This window comes from Cygnus atratus, chromosome 4 (genome assembly GCF_013377495.2).
Source record: "Cygnus atratus isolate AKBS03 ecotype Queensland, Australia chromosome 4, CAtr_DNAZoo_HiC_assembly, whole genome shotgun sequence".
In the NCBI taxonomy this organism is placed as follows: domain Eukaryota; kingdom Metazoa; phylum Chordata; class Aves; order Anseriformes; family Anatidae; genus Cygnus; species Cygnus atratus.
Genome location: NC_066365.1, coordinates 18,067,888 through 18,087,457, shown reverse-complemented (window position 1 = coordinate 18,087,457; position 19,570 = coordinate 18,067,888). Strand labels below are relative to the sequence as shown.

Below are 19,570 nucleotides of genomic sequence, written 5' to 3'. Positions count from 1 at the left end.
AGGAGGAGGAGGAGAGCTGGGGCGCGGCGGTGACGTCATGGCTTTGTGCGGCGGGGGCGGCGCTCTGTGCCTGCTGCGCGCCCACTCGCGGCTCCGGGCCGGCGGGGCCGCCGCGGGGCCTCGCAGCACCCGGCCCGGCCTGGCCCGGCCCGGCCCCCTCCCGGAGACGGCCCCGAGGGTGAGGGTGAGTGCGGGCCCTCCCCCCCGCGGGGGGGAGGCCGCGGAGGTGGGGAGGCCTCTCCGAGGCCGCCCCCGGGAGCGTGAGGGAGGCCCCGGGCCGGCCGCCGGCCTCGCTGCGCTGCCCCGGGGCGGGGGTTCGGGGCCCTCGGTAGGGCCCGGGGGTGGCGGGGAGGAGCCGGGCCCGGTGCGCGGCCTGCTGCGGCCCTAACGGCGGCCCCGCGGCTGGTCGCGTGAGGGGGGGCCGAGCGCCCCTCCGATCCCCGGGGCGCCCCTTCGGGGCGTTGGGCTGCGGCCGGGAGGCTTCGTTTGTGCCCCTTTCTGCTCCGGGGGTCTGCCGCTGTGCCTCACCTCGTGCATCGGAAAGCTGCGGGGGGTTGGGGGCCGAGCCATGCTGCTTTTACGAACCGTTGACGAGCAAACCTCGTCCGTATCTCTAAGCTTTTCTTCTTCCCGTAACTAAGGAATAAAAACCTAACGCTTTATTTGTCTCTTAGGTTAAAAAAAAAAAAAAAAGGGAAATAAGGTCCTCTTTATGACACTGATCCTCAGTCAAGTGTACCTTTTGATGTATGGTCTCTAAAGCCCCCCACTATGCCAGCAGCTACCGTAGACCATAGCCAAAGAATCTGCGAAGTTTGGGCTTGTAACTTGGACGAAGAGATGAAGAAGATCCGCCAAGTTATACGGAAGTATAACTATGTAGCTATGGTAAGCGGGCACGCGCTGTTTGTCTAGGAAGTTGCTGTAAAAACCACAACGATTTCATTTGATGTTAGTAAATTGTACCTTACTGAAGTCATTTATCAATCTGTCTTGGAAAAAAACAGTGGAATTTTAATGATGAATTAATGCTTAAATATTAAGATTCTAATCTATTACCTCCAAAAGCTATGCTTACTCACAGTGTTCTTTAGCCGTGAAATTGTTCGAGGCTTGAGATACGCTTTACTAAAACTGAGCACTGTGAGTTTTTATGGGTGTCTCTTGTTAAAGTTTTCCTTCTGTTCTTACAGGACACAGAATTTCCAGGAGTAGTTGCAAGGCCTATTGGAGAATTCAGAAGCAATGCAGACTATCAGTACCAATTATTACGCTGTAATGTCGACTTGCTAAAAATAATTCAACTAGGACTGACATTTATGAATGAGCAAGGGGAATACCCTCCAGGAACTTCAACTTGGCAATTTAATTTTAAATTTAATTTAACGTAAGTGTTAAATCTCTAATTACATAATTAGATGTATGTTTCTGACTTACTGATACTGAAAATGCACTACAGGCTGTAAAAGTTTCAACTATTGTTATCTGCCAATTGGGAAGCTTTATGCAAGGAGATCTTTTGTCAGCCAAACGTGTGCTTTCTTGCCTCATTTGTGTGCTCTCTATCTTGCCGTTAGTAGTTTATTCAGAAACGCTAAGCCGTTTCAACAAACGTTTTTAAATGATGCATTTATGTTCAGTGCGAAAGTTAGCTCCGCATTTTCATATTTAGCATTTCAAAGTACTTCTTCCTAAAGAGAGTTTGACTCCTACCAGTTGTTATAGAAGAGGCATGTTGTTTTTAATAATGTAGCAGCTTTTCTTGCGTTTTGTAAACAAACGTTGCTATTCCTTACTCTGTTTAATTCTATAGCGGGTTGAAAGGGGATTCTTGATTTCACAGCGTAATGCTTGCAGAGATTTCTGCTCCAGATTCTTTTTTTTGTGTGTGTGGTGTGGTGTTTAAACAGCAAGCTTAGATTTCCTGTTGGTCGGAGTAGTATCGTGACTTCATTTCAGAACATGTTTTTATCAGTGATAAACGTGTAATTATGAATGTGACTTTCCCAGCGGGATGAGACACGTATGTGGAGTTCTAATTTTATCTAGCAGCAGTTGACAAGGCTACTAAAGCAGCTAAAACAGTATCTTGACTCTTTTCCTAAGTAAACATAATTGGTCTGACGGGTTCTCATATGGCCTGATATAAGTATCAGAGCAAACGCTTCTCAAATTTAAATGTGTTGAAGGCTTGGGGATTTTTGGCAGCGTTACAGGCCGATCACTGGAAAGCTTGATATACATGAGTTAAAATTGCAGCCTACAAAGGAAGTTTAGAGAACCGGCAGATAAAAAGATTCTTTTCAAAGTAATCGTGATTCTTATGAAGAAAGTCTGCTGCTGCCCCTCTTGATCTTCTTGCTTTTCTAAACAAGCAGTGCTGTGTCTCGTCACAGATATATTTGGTCTGAGGAATAACATGCTCTTTTTAGTTTTGTTTGAAGCATCCCTTGAAAGGAAAGGAAGCACAGATTTGATATTTTGATATCTCAACTTGCTTGGCCATATAACTTGCTGGATGGAAGTTACCTCTTGGAAGAATATGCTAATCCTGCTGAGTACAGGAGAAAGAGGAGGAGGAATGGATTAATAGCTTCCAAACTGTGATCTGGGAAGAAGAGCCTGGGTTATGTTTTATTAATTTTCTGTGTTTCAAAGGTCTAGTAATGTCAAGCAATTGAAAACAAATGTTGTTTTCCATCCGTTTGTTCCAGATGCCGCATAGATAAGAAAGTTTAGTGTGGGCGGATCTAGGTAGTCGTCTAACTGACTCGTTGCTCGTTCATTGAAGGGGCGAATTTTATGCAGTGGTAAGCTAGATAAGAGCTGCATGAAATATGAATATTTAGAACAGGAATGGAGAAATGACTGATTTTTGTCTGTTGCTAAACTTCCCTTTGGGAAGTGGCACCATGCCAAGTGTTCTGCTCCCGAAGCAAAACAGCTGTTGACTCTTCCTAGAAGAAGGCAAATTTCTTTTTTTTTTTGTCATTCCAGCTAAGTCTTGTCACTATGTATTTTTAAAGAGCATAAACATTTCTATAAAATAACTATCCATCTGATTAATGCAGAGCAACAAACAAGAATAAACTTTTTTTTTAAAAAAAAAATCATAGGCATATAGGCATGTTTGTTTTGGATGGGTTCTTTAATGTGTTATGGAAATGGACAGGTGTTAGGAAGCTGATGCCTTAAAGCTGGAGAGCTAATGAGCAGCTGTGTGAGAGGGAGGAAAAAAGATACAACACCTCTCGAGAATGTGTCTCTGTGTTCTGATGAGTGATGACTTGCTATTAGGAAGTATGAAGCCTACAACTGAATGTAATAGTCAAGTTTGATATATTGGGTTGCCTTGTCTGTTTTATTTTTGAGTATTTTTTTCATTAAAATCTGTACACTGAAGAGACTTTGCAGAATAGGCTGTTGTGGACAGCAATATGAATATTGTCTAAGAAGAGCCACCTTTGATTTTTTCTTTTTTTTTCAGTTAAGCATTCCGTGTATTTCTTATGTTATAGTTTATATTTCAGAGAGAAAAAAAGCTCTGTCCATTTCGTCACAAAATACCTAAGAGTTCACAAAAATGCTAGTGACAAATGGAACAAACACAGTGATAAAAGGGATCAAGCAAGGCGGCATAAAGGATTTTTTTCCCTCTCCTGTTAAGCTATAGGTCCCAGACCTGGCTACTAAAGAAAAGTTGAAGTTGATGGTTTAGAGCGAAAATGGTAGGCTACCTGAACTTTAAGGACTGGCTTGATAGGGCAAGTACTTAATTTCTAGTTGTAGTGAGAAAGGTTTTGGTGACCATGTGTCTCAATATTTTTGTAAGCTTAAGTCACAGATGACAAGATGGGTGGAAAATACAGCACCTGGGATCTGGAGTGTACTGCTCTTAGTTCTAGAACTTAACAGGTGTTAGTGCCTCAACTATTATATGTATTTTGTTACAGTTTAAGTAACAGATGTTGTTGGGTAAAATACCAGTATTCATACGGGTGCTTTTCTCTGTGGAGTTCGCAAAAGGGGAGTTCCAGGTGATAGGAAGTGGAGCAGGAAGGAGACAAGAACAGAGGTGCTAGGAATGACAAACTGCTACCGAAGGTTAACAAAAGCTGTGAAAATGGTTGGTTTTGTAATAAACATGGAATAAAGCCAAGTTGCTTCCCCTATTAAAGTCTGTGGAGTGAATAGGAAAAAATGTTACCATGTTTATAGTCACTGAGGTCTGTACATCTTGAAAATTTACTTCTCTTTTGCTTTTAGAGAAGATATGTATGCGCAAGACTCTATTGAGCTGTTAACAACATCTGGAATCCAGTTTAAAAAGCATGAGGAAGAAGGAATTGAGACACAATACTTCGCAGAACTGCTTATGACATCAGGAGTTGTACTTTGTGAAGGAGTCAAGTGGCTTTCATTTCACAGGTAAATTTTGCGTGTTAAGTATTTGAGTCGTCTGTGTTGATTGATGAATTCTAGAGCTTGGATTTCGGATCTGGTGTCTTACGTGGTATACATCTGGTAGTTTATATCGTGTCTATCTTGTTGGGTAAGTCCGAGAAATGTTATTTCTGCTGTGATATGTATGGCACTGTTGTGTATTAAAAGAACAGAGCATACAGGGTGGTAGTGATATTTTGTTTTCATAGCTGATTACATTCTAACCGGAAAACTAAACTCAAAATACATTAAACTCCTAAGCCAGCAGGTGGCATTGTATCTTTTACTATGGTAGGTGTAAGTAATAATGGTAACAGTGATAAAAGCAAACTACTTGTAAGCAGTTCTTTAGCAGATATGGTTTGTCTCATGGGAGAGGCCTCAGAATTATTAATGAAGAGTTTTATAAAGCACTTTTAAATTTGTTATAAATCTCCTGGGAATCTTGGTAGATGAAAATCCTTCAGTTTAGAAGAAGAACCCTTGTAGGTCTTAATTCTGTCTGCAGCAATGGATATGTTTTACCATTCCTTCCATTGCGGGAACCTGTTTTCCAAGTAGAAATACAAATGACAATGCTAAATAGCTGTGGATCTATCAAGATATAAAAGATTTTCTGGTGTTGGTAAGATTTAAGACTTTAAAACTCACGCAATAGTCATTGTACATGCCAGAGATAATTTGCACTTTTTGCAGGCAGCAGTGGCTTTAGAGGCTCATTGCTGTGTAATGCGTGTAAGTTGACATCTTAAATGCTGGCTGCTAAGCAAGTCGACAAAGGTAGAACAAATGTTACAGCTTAAACTGGTAGTTTCTTTAGAGTCATATTCTTGTTTATCGTGCATGCCGCATTGGTGGGTGGTAATCCGTAGATGACAAAATTAAGGGCAGAAGAACCAACCCACCAAATTCTTCATCCTAAATAATTAAGCCTTGGGCAGGAGAGATGCATGTGAAATCAGAAGTATGTAAGTCATTAAGCAACTGAAAAATACTGATTGCTTTAGCAAGGAATGTAAGATAATGGTAGAAAGCTGCACATTACAAGGAAAGTGATTCTCCACTTTCCCTGGTGGAAAGGGGAGAAAAAACAAAAACAAACACCCAAAAAACAGTAACAGCCCCCTCCCCAACTTCACGTGAATACAGACTTAAAAGAACAAGAGGCTTTTGCTTCCTGGATGCCTAGAAAGCACATTATATACATTTTGACGCCTAGCAAAGCCGTGGTGCTCAGTATGTAACTTTATGGCTTTATGCTAAGAAGTAGAAAGGTTCAAAGGATTGCTGAAAATAACAGAAGAAAAGGAATTTTGTATGGTGCTGCTAGTACCTGAGATTTGTTTTTCTGAAATTGCTAAACAGTAACAATTTCCAAAGAGGTTGTAAGCCTTCTGTGCATGCTGAACAACTGCTGCCAGCGGTTGTAAAGAAACATGCTGGTTTTTCATTCAAACTGTTGCGGAGTGCCGAAGAATTCATAGCTTTGGCTTGCTTAGTAGAAACGTTATTTCAGCTAGACTGACTTCAAGATCCTCTTTCAGTATGCTTATTGCCTAATCTGCTTACAACATCTTACACTCATAGATGTCTCGACTCACAGTGTGACTCCAAAATAATCTTACTTTTGCTATCTTGCTACTATGGCAGCACCTTGGGGAAAATAGTGGAACAAGAGTGCTATGAACTGTGTCAAAATAACTACAAATGCTGAATCAGTGTTGAATTAAATTTCTTTCGGCTTCTAAAAGCCATTATTATGTGTGTATTTGTGATTTACACTTGACTGCAGTTTAACAAAAAAAGAGATGGTTCAGGAGAAGAGCAGGGGTTCACGTTAAGCCTGTAACAAGTGTTTGAACAGAAGCTGCCATGTAGAAGCAGCTACACCTGCAAAACGTTGTTTCTCCAGTGTAGGTTGTTAACCTCAAGGAACCAGTGTAAGCTATGCTAATCCTAGCAAAAGAACACAAGACATTTTTACACCAGGTATTCTTTTTTAAATGTAATTATATTGATTGTGTGTGATTCCTGGCTAACACTATACAAGTGGAAGTGTAGTGCAAACTGCGCTAATGGCATTTTTATTAGTGCAATTTGCATCACGTTTTGGGGATAGCTTTGTTGAAGTTCATTTGCATCTGCTAAAAGGACTTTCTCTTGTGGATTTCACTGAAAATGTCTTCAGAAATCCTCTTAAGACGTTCTGATTCCAGCAAATGTTTGACAAACACTGATTGTCTGCAACTCTGTCTGAAGTCAGAGTGTTTAAGGCTTTTCACTTGTCAAAGCACGCTGATGTTATCTTAAGCACAAAACCGTGGAGTAATGGGTGAAATTCTGGGGATGTGAAGACTTCAAATGGCTATGAAATGACCACAGGTCACCAAATGTGCCACAAAAGAATAGCAAGCAGCCGTTTATAAATATACCTTAGATTGCTTGTGTTTGTTTTTATCAGTGGAAGCTTTAACATCATGACAGCTTAGTTGAAAATCTGTTTCGTGTAATTTTCCATACAGTAGTCTACTGAATAGTGTAAAGATTGCACATGATAGTTGCTGGCTATGCTCTTGCTTCTGGATCCTCAAAATGTTTTAATTACTACCAGCCCCCCAAATTTCTAGGGTTCTCAGAGTGAGAGGTTGTGTTTTGGTGGTGTTTCACTTCCCAGTCTTCAGTTTCCTGGAAGTCACGCTTTTTTTTTTTTTCTAATCTCTTAGCTTCTGAAATAGCCTTCCCTTTATATTTTCCATCTGCATTTGATGTAGCTGCTTTAGCATCCTGACCTACTGGCAAATCTGTGTGGATCTGTGGTTCTGTCAGGCACCAGAGAAGAAACTTCTGCACTCTCACCAGTTCTTATATACTGCAACTTCATAAGAGACTGTTATTTTGTGTGTGTGTGTGTGTTAAAATGTACTTGGGTTGATCAGAGGGAGGGCAAGGACTGAGTTCCTAATTCTTATCACAGCTAAGAGAGCTGTAGATGCCTCATGGTCTAACCAGTTATAAAACACAAGGGCTCAAATGGTGGTTTTCGGGTGCTTGGCTTACTGATAGGCCGAAGTGTTGAGTGTCCACCTGCGTGCAGCCTTCTCGTTCTACCTCAGGAGACACTGCATATATGCCTGTTAACCCGAATGTTTTGGGGAAGTTGGAAAGTTCCTAGCCATTGCATTTCATTAATCATTGCATTTCATTAATCGCTGCTTCTAGTAAAACTTAATTTGTTGGCTTGTTTCTGAGTGAATTTATAGCTAGTTATAAAATGAAATCTTTTTCAGCCCTGTCAGGTTTTGGTTTATTTCAGAGGCTGTTTGTGCTTGAGTGAAGTTCATTGCTAATTGGCTATCTGATTTTTTTTTTTTTCTTCTGGATAATAAGGGAAAGGAATATTCACGTTTGATCTCTTCTTGATGGTCTTGTTGCCTAGAGCCATCCAGATTGATTGAGTAACAGTGGTTGTAAGCGTGCTTATGGTGCTCTATAGCTCCAGGGACTGTGGCTAGCTGCAGTTGCTAACTTCAAGTGATTATATTAGAAATGGTGAAAGCTCTTTAACGAAAGGAAGCTTCTGTGCTCCAGGGTATAAGCCAACCGCTAATTGTCTGTTAGACGATTAGAAGAAAACTTCACTAATGAGCAGGTAATTACATAATTGCTCACTGTGGACTTTCCTACCCTTCTGTTAACAATTTAGCAGTGGCCACTCAAAATGTTTTGAACTGAATATTACCATAGTCTTGAATTGGAGTGACCATTCTTATGTCTGTGTAAGTTTGGGTGACAGGAGCGTATTAAGCCCTAAAAGTGTACTAAAAGATTATGTAAATGCCTTGATACTGCATGGTGAGCAGTAAAGCACAGTTTTGTGTTTGCTTTTTATGAGCACAATGGGACTAAGTGCAAGCAGCTGCAACTTAAGGAATGTGAAAGAGAATTTGGTTGAGCTGACTAAATCTTAGCCCATGTTTAGGATCCAAGAATGAATATCTGATTGAATGCTGCCATATAACAGAAGTGTAATCCTGTCTGTTAAATAAATCCACTGTTCATGTATCCCGTGCCCTCTTTCTGTGTGAAGATTCCAAAATGAATGTGTCTGCTACAATCTCCAGCAGAAAAAAAAATCTTTATATAAAATTCATCATAATTGCTAACTTATGATAGCATGCTCCCTCTCAATACAAGCGCTAAATGAATCCTTTGGCTTTTCTTACAGTATTTCCTTCTTCATAGAATTCAGAAGTGTTTGAGAATATCCATTTTCCAGTAATTCAGTCATATTTGTCCCTTCCAAAAAAAATACTTTTTGGAACAGGAGGGGCACAAGTATTGTTTTATTCACATAAAAAGTTTTGATACAGATGTTTCATTTGAGTCACAAGGATGACAGATGTCAGGAATTCAGTGCATTAATAAGTAAGCTCACTAGAGAAGAGAGCTTAGTCTCTTGAGGACTGAGAGTCTCCTTAATCTTGAAGAGCATGTTGTTGGTGTGTTCTTTTTTTTGTTTTTCTGCATCCTTCTAAACAGCCTCTGTTTTGCTAATGTCTGTTTCCTTGTTCTGTAGAACAAGGAAAAGGCTTTATGCTGATACAGACCTCCCTCTCTTCCCCTCCGAACCCTGCTGCCATAGGTGATCTAATAAAATTAAGCTTCCCAACTGCTGTTTTGCTAAGTATGCTACAAGTTTTTACATTGTAAGGCTTGGCTGAAAGTCTTTGGCTCCTTAGCTCCCTGGCCAGTGGCTGCTGGTGCAGAGCGTGGAATGCTGCCAGCCCAGCTTCAAAGCACCAGATGCAGTGCAGGATTCATTCAGCTTGAAATTCCTATTTAGCGTATTGGAAAGCCCCTTGGGAGAGCTGCAGTAGTTTGTATCTTGTATTAATGGACTCGTAGGAAACAGTCCAGTCACTCCTTGTGTGTTCAAGACTTTCTACTTTTGGTCTAGAAACTTGTAAAATCAAGGAGATGTAGAGATCCTTGTCATATACAAAAGATACAAAAACCAATCCTCTTTACCATGAGCGTGTAAGCTGCGGCCTTAAGCCTCCCTCAGAAGTCACGGGTCTAAGTGGGTGCTAAATATCTGCAGGGTCAGTAGTACAGTGCTCTCTGCTGATTTGCGTCTTTGGTATTGCTCACCTCACAGTCAAAGCTGAAAGGCCCCAGTCAAGATTTGTCTGTGTTGCAAAATTACTGGTTTTGAGTGTGATTCTCATTCAACCAAGAACAAACATGACAACGTAAACTGGGAATTTGGAGCCTATGGTGGCCACCCATTCACTTGTATTGAAAGTTGTCAGCTGTCTAACTATGCTGATTTAATTGGGAAAGTTGAAAGACAGCCCCCTCTTCTGCACTGCTGAGGATGAACCTTACCTGCAGGCATAAAAATGTGTTGGCTCTTGTGGAAGCTAATCCTTCTTTTGGATTTCAAAGAACTGTAAAAGTCTTTTCCTCTCTTTCAGCTTGTAGAGAGGAACTCCAGTCCAGGGAACCAGCTAAGAGCCTTTCCGTTTAAGGTCTTGTTACCAGATGGAGCTCTGTCAGCACTACCTTGTTTCAGGGTTTGGAGAAGCTCCTACAGGCAGATTTTATTTTTTTTTTTGCTTCTTCACTTGGATTCCTTGAGACTAAGTTAAAATGTTTTCTCTGGAAGCTGCAATGAGACCATTTACGTTATGGCTTAGTCTTTTTTTTAACAGTCGGTCTAAATTGCATTGCAAATAGGCAAAATGCCTTCCTTTTAACGTGTAATAGTCTTGATATTGGAAGTGAAAAGGGTGCTTTCAAGTAGTTTGACTGTATTGTTTTTCTTGTCAATTTGCAGTGGATATGACTTTGGCTATCTGATCAAAATCCTGACCAACTCTAATTTACCTGAAGAAGAGCTGGACTTCTTTGAGATACTGCGATTGTTTTTCCCTGTCATCTATGATGTAAAGTATCTCATGAAGAGTTGCAAAAATCTGAAGGTAAGTAATCTGTTAATGGCTCAGAACCAACTTTTTTTGGGGGGGAGATACTTACTGATATAAACTTACGTTCTGTATTCTTATTTTCTGTTTTTTTTTTTTGTTTGTTTGTTTTTTGCTTTGATAATACCGTTAACCAGCACTGTTCTCTTGAACTTTGTGCCTTTAGTATTAAAGGCTATGGGTAGAGGCAGGCAGGAGCACACAATAACTTTAATAACTGCTTACTAAACAATAGCATGATGCTACTATGTTTATAGCTATGTCCAGTCTTTGTTGCCAGATGATAAACCCATGTTTGGAATTAATCCTTCACTCCCTGAGCCATAAGAACTGATGGGTTTCACACGCTGTTCCTCATTGTGCAGTCCATTAAAGGGCTGTGGTCGTCTTCACAAAGGTCATTGCAACCATGATGCTGTGCAAGCCTCTTGGGAAGAGAAGTCGAGCGAAGAATGTTTAAAATGGTCCAATAAGGAAAAATAAAGAACAGCGTATGTTCAGGAGCAACATGCGACTTCTAGAAAGCATGCAGTACATGCAATTTAACATGCAATTAATCTCTCGTGTCAGGCCATTGGGGCTGCTAATTGGCTTACTCTATCATAAAATTTGGAGACTTAAGTGGACTGGAGAATTAACGGAAACAAACTATGTTGAAGGGGAAGACAGCAAAGTGAAAGATGCTACAGATGTTAACAACTTTACTTGCCAAAGAACTGTAAGAGTCTGGACTGCTGCTGGAATGAGGCGCGTCGCTCATCTATGGCAATACATGACTTGCTGCTTTTTTTGGAAAGTAACCCGATCTTTTAGGCTTTCTTAATAAGAATCCGAAGAAAAAAGAGAGCACTGACTGTAGTACAACTAGATCCTAAGGAATGGCTTTCCACTTCATCATGCTAACCTAGTGATCTGCATGGGTTTGCAGTCCTCTGTGTCTTCGAGATAAATAGCATGTCACTTTTAAATAGTACCCTAGTTGTGTGCAAAGTAAGATGTGCAATTCCTTTTGTTAACCAGATCGATGCTGGAAATGGAGATCTCCCTTCTAGTTAGTAAGAAAAGTTTATTTACTTGTGTTCGTCCAGTTATTGGTATAATCAGCTGGGCAAATGGTTGGTTATTACAGAACATTTTAGAAGTGATTTTTCTCCAGAGACTAGAGGAAAAAAAAAAGAATGTTACCATATAGGTGCCTTAAAGGGGTAGGGGCAATGAACCCAACAACAACAAAACCTTCTCATTTTCTCACTCCTAGTAAAGGAAAGTAAAGTACCTGATATCTTTGGTGATGGTCAAGAACAGTATGTATGGTCTAACTCTAGTGACCTGGGAAAGGTGACAGAGTGACATTCCATACCACCATTGCAGAGGTGATGTTCCAAGTGGGTTTGGGGAGAAGGGACTGTATTTTCTGTCATTTAAGATAAATATAGTTGTATGCAACTTGCATTGTTTAGAGATCTGGATGTATTTTGCAAGATAAGAAAAACCTTCATGAGCCTTATTTCAGCACACCTTAAGAACAAGGGTGATTTTTTGGAGTTAAATATGTAGTCAGCTTTCCTGCAGTATATCTTAATCCTTTCTCCTAACCTGCAGACTAGTCATGAGAGGAGGGGAAGGGCTGTGGACTACCCTACCCCTCTAAGCACCAGCAATGAAATGATTGTGGGACTTGTACTGTACTGAGTGCAGCTTTCTGAAACACGTTGCTAAATGTTCCGCGTTGTGACTAAAAATGCATGCTCTTTCTCCGAAAGTATGTCACATTCAATCTCTATTAAATGGCAGAGAATTGAACTGCTGTGCAGTTGTCCTTTATTGACTTGTCTAAGTTATTTTCATACAGAAGTCACTGACTTGCTGTAATTTGTCCCCTGTGCCTCCTCCACCATGCCCCACACATCCAAAAATGAATTTTTGGCCTTGAGAAGAGAAATACGCTTGAGGATTTAGAAGCTGTTCTTGTGGGATTAAGGTAGTTATGAATTTACAGTATGTTACTCGGATGGACACGAGTGTATTTCAGTGCCATGCAGTTGGGACTTAACTTGAGACGTTAGCGTAGTACAGGTTAAATTCTTGCTTGGTCTCTAAAAGTCTTTTTATGTAGTCAATTCCATATGTTTTTACAGTAACGGCAACTCTAATAAAGATGGGTAGACCTTTTTGGAAACTTGTTTTTAATATGTGGGTTTGAACAGAGCAATGAACTCTCGTAGCATTGCCATGAAAACTGAGTTTGAAATGCAGTTGGCTGTGGTCATGTGGTTACGTACATTTTTGTTGGCCCTTTTCTTGAAAGCTGATGCTCTGAAAAGCTGGAATGTTATAAAACTGCATTATAAGAACAAAAATATATATTTAATTCATCAAGTGGAAGATGGGATCTAATCCATAGCTTGTGAATCATTTTAGTTTCATTTTTGTTTTGAATCCCTTTCTACCATCCTTCTCCCCCAAGAGTAAAATGTTCCTATCTGGAGTGCAGAAGTCCTGAAAGAGAACTTCAGCAGCCTAATAATCTGTGGACACAGCTGGGTTTTATTCTGTAATTGCTGCAGTTACAGACCAAGAAGCGGTCTCTCCTACAAGTGATGTATGCTATATTTACAAATAGATACACGTCATTAAAGGTGCTATTTTCAAAGCAATCTTCCGCAGGCTGCTGTTCCTGTGAATTTTGAATTACCATATCTACGTTGCAGAGCATGCAGCCACTGTGTAAATACTGTTGATTTCTAATATTGGGTGTTTCTTCTTCCAAGCTGTTTGAAGCTGGTGTAGTCGTACAGCTAGCAGAACGTGATGATAAGTTGCAGCCTGAGAAAGGAGAGAGTTTAGAAGCAGCAAATGGTGCCTTGAAAAGGGTGCAGGCTTAACTGCTGTTGCTAACTCCAATACCTAATTACTGGGAGTTAGAAAGCAGAGGACATCGGGAGCTAATTACTGGGAGATAGAAAGCAGTTTTTTGTCTAGACTATCTGTATAGACTAATTCTCAAACTTATGCAAACTATATATTCGTACCGTTCAAGCTAGAATAAAGCTAAACCTCCCTGTACCAGCTTCTAGTGTTGGTTACTTGATGTTACTTTGGAATGTTTTTACTGAAGTTGCCATTTTTAAAAGGAAACAAACACCCAAACCCAAAGCTATTGTCCTAAGATTCATGGAAATCTTCATAATGCTAAGTTTGACTTTCTGGTCAGACTTGACTTTTATTACTGTGTCAGTTCTAACTTTTCGTGTTACACTTTTGCCTCTTATTGCTTCCTTTCCTGCACTTGAAACAGGTTAAGGGCATGAGGACAGGTTGCCTCAGATACTAGGTAGTCTTTATTTAAAATCATTTCCACTCTGTGACACTTTTAGCTTGCAGAGCTTATAGTAGCACTGGGGTTCATCTTTGGTTTCGATCCCTGTAGACCTTAAAACATGTGCCATGTGCTTTAGTCTGTTTCCAGTGGCTTTATGATGTAAAGATTTAAAAAAATAAAAAAGCTGTTGTAGAAAATGGCATTCCCACGTCTTACAAAGATCCCATTTACAATTTAACACAGTTGAAGGATAGACATATCTGTAAAACCAAACTCTTCTCTGACAGGTTTGCTTCTGCAAGTGGTTATTACCATTTTGGGGGCACTAAAATGAAAGACTTGTTTAGTCACTGTGCAGTTCGGGGGTAGTTTTTCACAGAAGTTGAGCTTAATGGAAAATGAAATGTTTCAAAACTGCAGAAGCTTTACCTTTAAGAACAGCTAGGTTTGTAGTGATGTCTGCACCTTCATAGTGTGTTCTTTTAAACCATGTGCCAACATTCAAACCAGACAATTTCTGTTGTAAATGGTCCCCTTTTTGCATGTGAGATGCCTATATCCTTTTTGTAAGAGGTAGGCTTCATTCCGCAGGTGATATGGCCATTAAATATACATTTCTAAGAAAAAAGTGACTGTCTTTGGCTTTTATTATATTAGAAAACAAGCTACAAGATGATAGTTTTCTTTTTTGCATGTTTTTTTTCCCCATACCCTCTTACAGCAGTTAATGAAACAAACTTTAAAGAGGCGTGGAACGTCTTGTAGAGATGGAGTGGGTGCTCTTTTCCTCCTTTTCCTTTTTTTAAACTTTACCTCCTTGTTTCTAAATGCCTGCTGTGTAACATTTTCCTGGATTCCCTGTAGCTTTCTAGATACTTAAGGATGCTCTCATTTTTTTTGTAAAGGGAAGTGAAAAACCCTCAACTTAATTGTTGAAAGGTAAGTGGGGAGAAAAGTCAATTTCTAGGCTTCCTTTGATACTTTAACTGAGCGCCTCATTTGTAAGTACTTGAATACTTGAGATTGTAGAACATTATTTTTGCCTTTTAAACTTTCATTCAAATAGAAGGGTTACAGGAACACCTTGTATTGTTCTTCATCATTGCCAGTCCTTTTGATGCCTTAAAGGATTTGTTCTGTTAAGTAGCAAGATCTGTTTACTGGACAGGTTGGAAGAAGAAGCAGTAGTAGTTTTGTTGCTTTATTTAAGCAACACTGACACAGAACTTTAATGCAGCTCTTGATACTGAAATGTGGATTCACCAGGTGCGTATCTGTCTAGCATAGTGCCTGCTTATGCTTCTGTGCAAATGTTAAAATATACGTGAAGTTATATGTCTGGTGTAACGGGTTTTCCCAAATACTGATAATCAGTTTTCAAATTTCAGTTCTGCGGCAGTTAACAAATGTCTTCTCTTTCAGGGTGGATTACAAGAAGTGGCTGAGCAGTTAGAGCTGGAAAGGATAGGACCACAGCATCAGGCAGGATCTGATTCTTTACTCACAGGAATGGCCTTTTTCAAAATGCGAGAAGTAGGTGGATGTGTTGGTTTTATCTCCATAGTAGTAACTTGCTGTAACTTTGCTGATGGCTGATAAGTCTGATGTATTTTGAAGAAGTCCCTAAGGGGCTTCAGGGATCTCTGCTTTCTTGACGGATACAAGACTGTGTTTTTGCCAGAGTAAGTGTGAACTAGCCCTACAGATTCCCTGCTTAGTTGCTGTGAGCATTGCTTCCCAAAGCCAGGCATATGATGGAAAAAGGATTATTTTTTTTTTTTTTTTTTTACCCTTTCCTGTTCTGCAAAATTTCTTTCTTAGGTGGTTGTTGCAGTGGAGCTGCTAGAGCCAGCCTCCTTTCTGAGTGACTGTACTCAGGCTGCTTTTCGCAGACCCGCTTCTCAGTTGTAATACCCAGCCAGCGTGTGCTGCTGCTTGTGACAGGCCTAGTGCCAGGGAAAGAGCAGGTCTGTCTGCGCTAGTCACTTTTGGTATGGTTATACTAAATACTGACTCACAGCCTGCTGTGGAGAATGCCCATACATTGTTCATCTTGAGTTTACCATGCATAAGCACAGATAAACTAACTGAGATTCTAAAAGATTATATATCAGTTATTTAAAGTCTTACCGAAGTGGAAATTAAGTCTTACAAGCTTTGCGTATCATTGCTACTTGTCTGCATACAATAGGAAGATACTAGGATATTTTTCATGAAGGGGCTTTGTCTTGAAAGCAGTTGCACTGGACAAATGCTCGGACATCTGAATGTGGCATTCTGTCAGGGGGTTGGTGTCATTTACTATATCAAAACTGGTGACGAACGGCAAACTTCGTCTTTTAGTGAGGTTTAGTAGTGGATGCTGAGGCTTCTACCTCCTGTAATCTCGCCTTTTGTATAAAGGAGAAACTGACCACAAGTTTCTGACAGCTGCTAATGAGATAACCAGTGAATAATAAGTGCTGTGGTTTAATCTGCTTTGCTCATCGTAACACTCTGTTCTGCCTCCCCTGAAACTGTTAACATTGTTGAGCAGGTCATGGGCTGCAGAAGATTCTGTTTCTGGTATGATCCAAGCATCATAGCGTGGTGCTGCTAACTGCATGGTATCGTTAGTATTTTACTCTTGAACTTGAAACAACATCCAAAGCAAATAAAGGGAAAGTATCTGATAATCATACCTAAAATACTGACTTTCTAGTTAGTTTTTTAGAGAAAAGGTTCAAACCCATCATCATTTCTTTAAAATGCAGGTTGTAACATGGCAAATTACCTGCTTGAATTTGTAGACCCAAAGCCTCTTATTCATAGAAGTAGAATTCTGGTGTTTTAGTGAAAATCATTTGTTTAAATAAACAAACAAAAATGGATTATGATGATTTTTTTCAGTACTTTCAGAGATTCTTTCTAAATACAGCATTTCTAAGTAAGGATGCAGTAGTCAGCAGAGATGACTATGCTTAGTGTGCTTTTTTAAAGCCTTTTCAGTTGAGTTAATTGTTTAGCAATGTATGTGTAGGTTAAAAACTTAGTTTTAAAAAGTCTTTAAGCCTTTCTATAGTTCTGTTTGAACTTGGCCTTTTCTTTCGCAATAATTCATGTCTTTCTTTTCACACTCTAGATGTTCTTTGAAGATCACATTGACGATGCCAAATATTGTGGCCACTTATACGGCCTTGGTTCGGGGTCATCTTATGTACAAAATGGCACGGGAAATGCTTATGAAGAAGAAGCCAACAAACAGTCATGACATGAAAGGAAAGGCCATCTTTTTGAGCTCCAAATGCTTGTATATAGGTTTTATCTCTGGTTGAACCCCTTGGACAATAAGGCTTTTTTTTTCCCCCTTTCTCAGCACACTTTCTTTTCTGCCTTTCTATGTACTAAACCTGACTGTTGCTATCACAGATTTTGATCTTAATATTGATTGATATGTATAATTTTATGGGTTACTTTTGGAGTCATAACTAGCCCATTTGTAAAGAAGCACGTGTAGGATCAGTGTGGCAGAGAGAAGGGGAAAGCTAAATCAAAATGAATAGTATGGTAAACTTACTTATATTGGTCTTTGGTCTTAGTTTTTTTTTCCTCTTTCCCCTCCCTTATCCAAATTAACTCGCACTGATTGTAACTAACTTCCCCATTCATGTCTGTTCCTTCCAGTATGCAGGCGTTTTAGCTATTCAAGATTGTGGACCATCAGATTTGCACTTTAGAGGGCGACTGACTCAAATCCTCTGCTTTATTTTAAGTTTTGTTTTTTTTTCTCTTGCCCTCAGATAGAAAACAATCATCTTCCGAGCTCAGCAGCTTCACACTGTATTTCCATGGTATCTTAACCCATAGAACATGACTTATTTGCTGCATAATCTGCATTTGTTCGAGCAAAAGAAACTACTGAAATCATAGTAACTGCTGTTATTTTACTAGCGTTCAGTCGTCAAACACATCCTGCACATGTCAACTGCTGGTTGGCCTGCTGCTTTAAAACCGCTCTGTGATGAGGGAAAGAAGCTTGAAAAAACAGCTTTACACCCTTCAGGAAAAAAACAGCTTTGGCTTTAGCATTTTGCCATTAAGCTAGGATTTGAAGGATATTGGAATAGTAGGAATTTTGTAATGGCACACTTCCCTTGATTAACTTCCAGCTTTTAGTCTAGTAATGTTATACCCTGAATATTTTTTATGAATTCATATTTATTAAATACATGATTTGATAATTTTTGAAAGTCAGTTTAGATAAAGATAAAGCCCAAAGATCTGAAAAAAATACTATTTAATTGAATTATTAAATTAGGACAATTAAATCGTGCTCTTTTGTAGTCGATACAAAGACAGCTGTTGCAGATATTTGTTGTGAAACAACAAAATATAAATAACTTATAGCTAATAAAGTTACCTGAGGAGTGTAATGCTAGTTTATTTTTGAGTATATCTTAGCAATATATTTTAGATATATTGTTTTAAAGGACCCTAAAGGATGTTCTTAACTCTGCATACCATGTGTACAGAGCAGTTGTGCAGGAAGGATTTTTGGTATTGAATAGCTAAATACTAGCCTGAAATGATGGAATGTGCGACATCGTGTGTCTGTGTGTGCGTGCGCGCGTATGTGTGTGTTCAACACAGAAATCAATAGTAGAAAAATCTCCAAATGTTCGCCAAATTACTCTGTTTTACCTTGTACTTCAGAAAAAACCCACAACACCAAACACCTTTTTTTCATTGAGTTACGATGATGTAACTGGGTGGTCCTTTTTAAACAACAAATAATTTGCATAACAGAGGGTATTTCTTTTTAAAGCTTTTGTAAATAAAGGCCTAAAAAATGTTTTCTTACATAACAAGAGACTGGTGGTTTTGTTGCCAATTTCTTCCTGGAATGTGTGCATTATAATCAATTCAATTCTGTATGTTGTTTTCTTTAGGCATGATAGTTCTCTTCCACTGTTAGTAAAATGATGTCATTCACTGCTTGCTGACTGGTTCCACTTTCAGAGCAGAATTCTTTCTGTATGTTATTGAAAACTTCATTCCAACTGACCTGAGTTACAAGGGTGGTAAATACACTTCACTGCTGAGGTATCCAAACCCCGTTACTGATTCCTTTTAGGATCATCATGCATTAGTTGAGGGTGAGTTATTTTATTTTTAACCTTGGCTGTCTTTGGCTTTAACAAGAGGATAGGCGCTGTCCGTTAGGCAAGCAGGATGCGTTCTTGCTGGGGCATGAAATTCTGTCTTTTAACCTTTGAACTCAAGGTATGGGAATTTCACATACATGTGGAATGAAGAACCCCTGAAATATTTGTCTTAAATTGTAGTAGCTGATACAGCTATACGTGGTTAACTTTTGCAGGGAATGACTTTTCTAAGAACTTTGGGGTTTTGTTTTAAAATAACTTTAAGTTGTGAATCAAGGGAAGTTTTTAGAGGCTTATAAAGTTTTGTGTGTGGTAGAAGTTTTAGTTCACATTGGGATGTGCTTTCGAAGTGACTGTGCATTCTGCGTGCTGTTCTGCGCCTTGCTTTGCTTGTAGTTACGAACTGTCAGAGCTTGGACTCCTTTAAGTGGAAGAACCTAAACCCAAAGACGTGCAATAGGTATGTTTCTGGTGTTCCAGCTGCTAGTGAGCACGCGGTCTGCAGGACCAGGCTGAGTTTGCATAAGACCTAGCCTGAAATTCTCGTGGGATATTGGACTTCAAGCAATTGTGTTCTTCAGCTTTCCTCTCATTTAAGAAAAAAAAAATCTAAAAAGCCACTAATTGGCATGAAACTAAGATTAGGCTTTATTCTGTGTGAGAGCTCTTGGTCT

General features: G+C 39.7%; 1 protein-coding gene across 2 annotated transcripts; it reads left to right on the top strand.

Moving 5' to 3' along the window:
- The first annotated feature begins 50 nt into the window (after positions 1-50).
- Positions 51-18,599, top strand: CNOT7 (CCR4-NOT transcription complex subunit 7). 2 transcript variants are annotated; one of them, XM_035537329.2, is made up of 7 exons: positions 51-178; positions 675-888; positions 1,194-1,387; positions 4,267-4,428; positions 10,283-10,427; positions 15,175-15,285; positions 16,874-18,599. In XM_035537329.2, exons 2-7 carry the CDS (start codon positions 772-774, stop codon positions 17,000-17,002), a joined length of 858 nt encoding a protein of 285 aa, XP_035393222.1. In that variant the 5' UTR covers positions 51-178; positions 675-771; the 3' UTR covers positions 17,003-18,599. The 2 variants fall into 2 exon arrangements, with proteins under 2 accessions (XP_035393222.1, XP_035393213.1); XM_035537320.2 differs by having other exon boundaries at positions 51-184.
- The last annotated feature ends 971 nt before the right edge of the window (positions 18,600-19,570 follow it).